The sequence below is a fragment of the Cyprinodon variegatus genome, unplaced genomic scaffold (genome assembly GCF_000732505.1).
Source record: "Cyprinodon variegatus isolate N-32 unplaced genomic scaffold, C_variegatus-1.0 Scaffold894, whole genome shotgun sequence".
Lineage (NCBI taxonomy): Eukaryota > Metazoa > Chordata > Actinopteri > Cyprinodontiformes > Cyprinodontidae > Cyprinodon > Cyprinodon variegatus.
In genome coordinates this window covers 56698-61467 of record NW_015151347.1, presented here as the reverse complement: position 1 = coordinate 61467, position 4770 = coordinate 56698, and the positions used below count along the sequence as shown (strand labels likewise).

General features: G+C 41.8%; 1 protein-coding gene across 3 annotated transcripts in view; it reads right to left on the bottom strand.

Moving 5' to 3' along the window:
- dock11 (dedicator of cytokinesis 11) overlaps window positions 1-4770 on the bottom strand; it is a 134203-nt gene that overhangs the window by 102706 nt on the left and 26727 nt on the right. For all 3 annotated transcript variants that reach the window (XM_015397869.1, XM_015397870.1, XM_015397871.1), the window contains exons 5-7: window positions 3350-3416; window positions 2416-2511; window positions 511-645 (exon numbers count right to left, since the gene is read on the bottom strand). In XM_015397869.1, coding sequence (XP_015253355.1) covers window positions 511-645; window positions 2416-2511; window positions 3350-3416 — 298 coding nt within the window. The remainder of the gene's footprint in view (window positions 1-510; window positions 646-2415; window positions 2512-3349; window positions 3417-4770) is intronic.

Sequence of the window (4770 nt, the reverse complement as noted above, 5' to 3'; positions counted from 1 at the left end):
TGCTTCTGCTGTGATTGAAGAAAGTGGAAGACCTTTTCCTCTGATTTAAAGGGAATTTATTTCAACATCCATGTCAGATGGTGACAGTGTGGGTTATGTAATAGAAAAAAAAATAAATCCTGGTATAACATGAAGCACAGCTTCCTAAATAAATCAGATGAAGCCCAGTGGGTGATTATTCATCTAAAAACTGAAAGCTTTCAGGCAGCCAGCCCAGATCCAAAAGAGCTACCAACAAGTTTCCTTAGTCAACACCACCCCCAAACCCGCCACCTCCTTTTAATCTGCTGGAGCAATCCTCCTCTGCTCAGCCAGAGGAATGCAATAAATCTGTCCCCAATAAAAACAGCTAAAAGCCTGTAGAGCATGGCGCGAGGGGGAAAGACACAGACTTTCAGAAGGCTGGGAACCGCTGCACCAACCGTGCACCAAGAGAGAGGTACATAAACACAACGAGTTTACATAAACTCTGCACAGTCCTCCTGCTGCAGCTGTTCCACTCAACTTTACCTGAACAACATCTATGCAGGAGTCCAGGTAGATGGAGCCTTTGGTTTCCTTGCAGTTCTTTTCATCCTTGTAGGAGTTGAGGATGTAGGATCCGTCAGGAAGCTGGGATAGATAGAAGTACCTCCGTTTAAACACCTGGAAGGTACAGCAGAGGACAACAGGTCAGGCAAAGTCATCTTTATCAACCTACTTATGACAAAGACATGAAGGATTAAATGTGTGTTTCCGCTTCCACAATGACTAATTGAAAAGTCATCTAATCGCCTTTTTTAAATGTATGCGTATTAATAATCATTATGGTTTATTTTAACTAATACAACTCTGAAAAGTTTTGCATGTATTGGTAATAAGCTACCTTTACTGACACCTCTTGGAAGCCTCTTACCCTTAGAAGTCAATCGCGATAGCGGCAGCATCATGTGATGGTAGTTTTGGACTATTGACTATTGTTGTTACTCTGTCTGAGTAAAATCATCTAATCAGTGTTTTTCTAATATTCCAAACTACAAATAAGTAATAAAAGTATATATAACTTGTGTTGCTGTTGTTTCAATTAATCACCGGTATTAATAAAGCTGCACTATTGGTATCCTATCTGAATGAAAATGTTGGGTCTACTATCTAAGGCTATTGAGGGTAGATGCTACCGCCTGTACAGTAGGGGTGTAAATAACAATCGTTTTGTATCGATGCATCGATCCAACAGCTGACGATCCGATGCATCGATACGTCCGCAAGAGTATCGATTCATTTTTTTTTTTTTTCCTGCGGTCTATTTTTATCCATTTGCTCCTGGGCGTAATTCTCTTCCCGTGCTGCGGTGGCGCTAAACCTATTTTGCCCTCCTACCTCGCTTCCTGGTTATACTCTTACAGCAGTGTGTTGCAGCAAGCTCGACACAGACATTTTTAAATTATGCTCAATATTGAAGCGTGGTCTGTGCTATAAGCTGTGGGTCTAGATACGGACGAGGCGGTGAGGAAGTGGGGGCGAGTTTAGTCCGACGACGGAGGGACATGAGGGCCAAAAAGAGCGGAGATCCAGGTGGAAAAAGGGTCCCAGCATTCCCGCGCACCTCGCTCTTCTAGCGGGTCAAACTTCACAATTTTGGTCTTAAAAACAAAACAAGCCACCTCCAGACTGCGGCACTGTCTGCGGTCAGCTACAATTTGGGAGAGGTGCAGCGAAGCGTCTGTGGAGAGGTATTGCATTGCACTCATTGCACTGATTTTGTGCAGTATTTTTTGAAGCAACTATTCTACTTCTGTTATTTGCTGTTCTTTCTCAAATAAAATGCATAAAGATATTACAGCTTTCATTGATTTATTTCAAATTAGAAACATTGTCTTGCCTGTAAGGTGTTAAAAAAAAAACAATTAATCAAATCGAATCGTTGGGGTCAGGAAATCAATACTGAATCGAATCGCCATGATGGATGTGATTTACACCCCTACTATACAATGTTCTTTTTTAAGGCCAATGCCGATGCGGATTAGTTTGACACCAGTCTTTTTCTCTATTTACAAGGTGAAAATGACATACTGATAACAAATGTTACACATATTTAAATTCTAACAAAAAAAAAGTCTGAATAAACATGCATTCGCTTAATTTGGATTTCAAGGAGTGGCTGCTGAATGCATGAATGACAATGGATGATCACTACTTTTCAAGGTGCATTGTGCGAAATTTTGAGTCTACTACTTTTTCATCCACTAGACGTTCGGACACTCATCTAAAAGCGCGTAACCACTGTATAGTGATTAGGGCAGATATTGAGAGACAGCCTTTATCTGTTATCCCAAAGATGCTGAGGATTGGTGTACGCCCCTTTGAAGCTGGTCGATATACAGTTCCCATTGCCTGCATGTCGCCGTGGTAATAATAGACCTGGTGCTGACTCACCCTCATGGAGACAGACAGGCTGCTGTTGATGTTGGCTTTCTGCAGCCAGCCCTGCTTCAGGATGCCTCCCCTCTGGGAGCACAGCGAAGACGTGTCCTGAGAAAAACAAAGCAGAGGGAGCCTTTCAGGATGACCAGATTTATGAAAGGAGTGTTGGCCTAGCGGTTTGAGCAGTGCATTTGTGCTCTGAGAAGGTTGCAAGTGCCTGGTTAGATCCCCACAGCCTCCACTCTACCTGCTCCCCAGGTGCCACAGAATGGCACCCCACTGTTCCCCAAGGGGATGGGTCAAATGCAGAGAGTGAATTCCCCCATTGTGGGACAATGAAGGAATTTACATTTAAATTTATTTACACCTGAAACATCATTAAATATTCATTTTAGCTGTACTGTAAACCTCACTATTGTTGGCTATATCTGAAAAAAATAAATAAAACTTTCTTCTTAGGAGATCAAAATATTGGAGGAAAACAGGAAAAAAGGCACCAGCATTTTTGCACTAATCCTCTAGAGTCTAGACTAAAGCTCCATCCTTCTTTCTGATTAGCCTCCAGAGAGCCGGCTGACTGCAGCATTGTGGTATGGAAAGGATACGTTCTACTGACCTTCCTCCCTCTGTCTTCTGCCTAATGGTTGATCAGATCTATTTATAGTATATATTAGGATTCTAGTTTCACTGCTCAATAGCTCACTGTAAGAAGGCTAAAACGCCCATCTGACAGACCATAAGTCAACCATTTCCATCCACTTGCTTGAGTCAATGAGCAAAGAGACAGTCTTTGTTTCTATTACAAGAGTGCCCTGCATCTCTGAGAGGAATTTAATCTATGAGCTTTCCAGAGCACCACTAAGAGCTCTCCACACTGTGCTGTCTGCTAATAAGCGTTCATGTTCATCGACCGCAGGCAGATCCATGCAGGCCGTCAGCCCCTCACCTCATCTTTGGCATCTTCGTCGATCTCAAACACATGAGCAAGAAGCTTGTCTGTCTTCAGCCCTTTGCTTTAAAAAGAGACAAGAACAGGGTCAATACATGAGCAGCTGTGGGTGGTCAACATTGTCCCTGTTTTCTGCAAATCAAAAATGAAAAACCTCTTGTCAACAAATATTTATGCACACTGTGGTGCGTCTGGTCAGGAGTGAATATTTCACACGATATGAAGAACGTGCAGCACCTACTAGCTAGTGTCTGCTAACATGCTAACATGCACAAGGCTAAGATAAAGTTTTCAAATTTGGTTGATTAACTTTTGTTTCTTTTTTTGGTAAAACTATGCTGGTCGCAGAGATAATTAGGGGTGGGTAACTCTCTTTCTGGAGGGACTGTCGCTACCCGATCCCGGGAGCACGATCAGTTCTGCACATACACGACAGATATACATCTGGGTGTCCATAAATAATGTTTTTATGGTACTAAAATTACTTATTTACAACCTAAACTCACTAGCCTCACTAATACACATCTTTAAAAAAATGTTTCATGACTTTTGTGAGACAATTTTTATGTTTTTCTACATAAACTGCTTCTCTGACATGCTCAGAGCAGTCTGGCAAAGTATAATCAAACAATGTTTATCTGCATGTTAGTTGTTTCCTTCTTTAAATTACGCGCTATATACCATAATGTTAATATGAAAGGAAAACATAAAACTCAAAAAGACTAGATTTATGTTTAAATCCAAATCCGAAAAAGTTAGCTCCCGGAAGTAGCGTGGGATACCATTTCCGGTGTAGATCGGGCAGAGACGAGTGATGAAACAGAAAAGATTTTAAGGTATTTATTTTCTTATGAAATACATTATTAACATTTAAGACATTATATTTTAGTACGCCTACTATTTTTTGTGAGGGAAAAACATCATTTAGGGTTTTTTTTTATTTTTTTTTATTTTTTTGAGTTTTTACAGCATTAGTTGCTCATTTTTATGGACAGTAGGCCGACAGGAAAGGGGGTATGAGAAAGAGGGAAATGACATGCGGCAAAGGACCGCAGGCGGGATTTGAACCAGGGTCGCCCGTGTCGAGGACTAAGGCCCCCATACATGGGTCCTGTGCACTAGCCACTTTTCCACCAAAGCACGCCCAATCTAGGTTTTTTTAACAAAATAAAATTGAGGGCAACCCGGATGTATATCTACATAAACCTGAGTCAGATAAATAACATTCGCAAATGTGCTGATGACGCATGCGCAGGATGGATCGTGCTTCCGGGACAGATCCGGTAGTGACAGGGACGTTGCCCTGTACCTTTAAAGCCCCATTTACACTACCCTTGAAAAACCGATCCATGCAGAGACCGGTCCGAGCTCGGATCAGTTAACCAGGCCGAGGTCGGTTCTGATGACCGTTTACACAT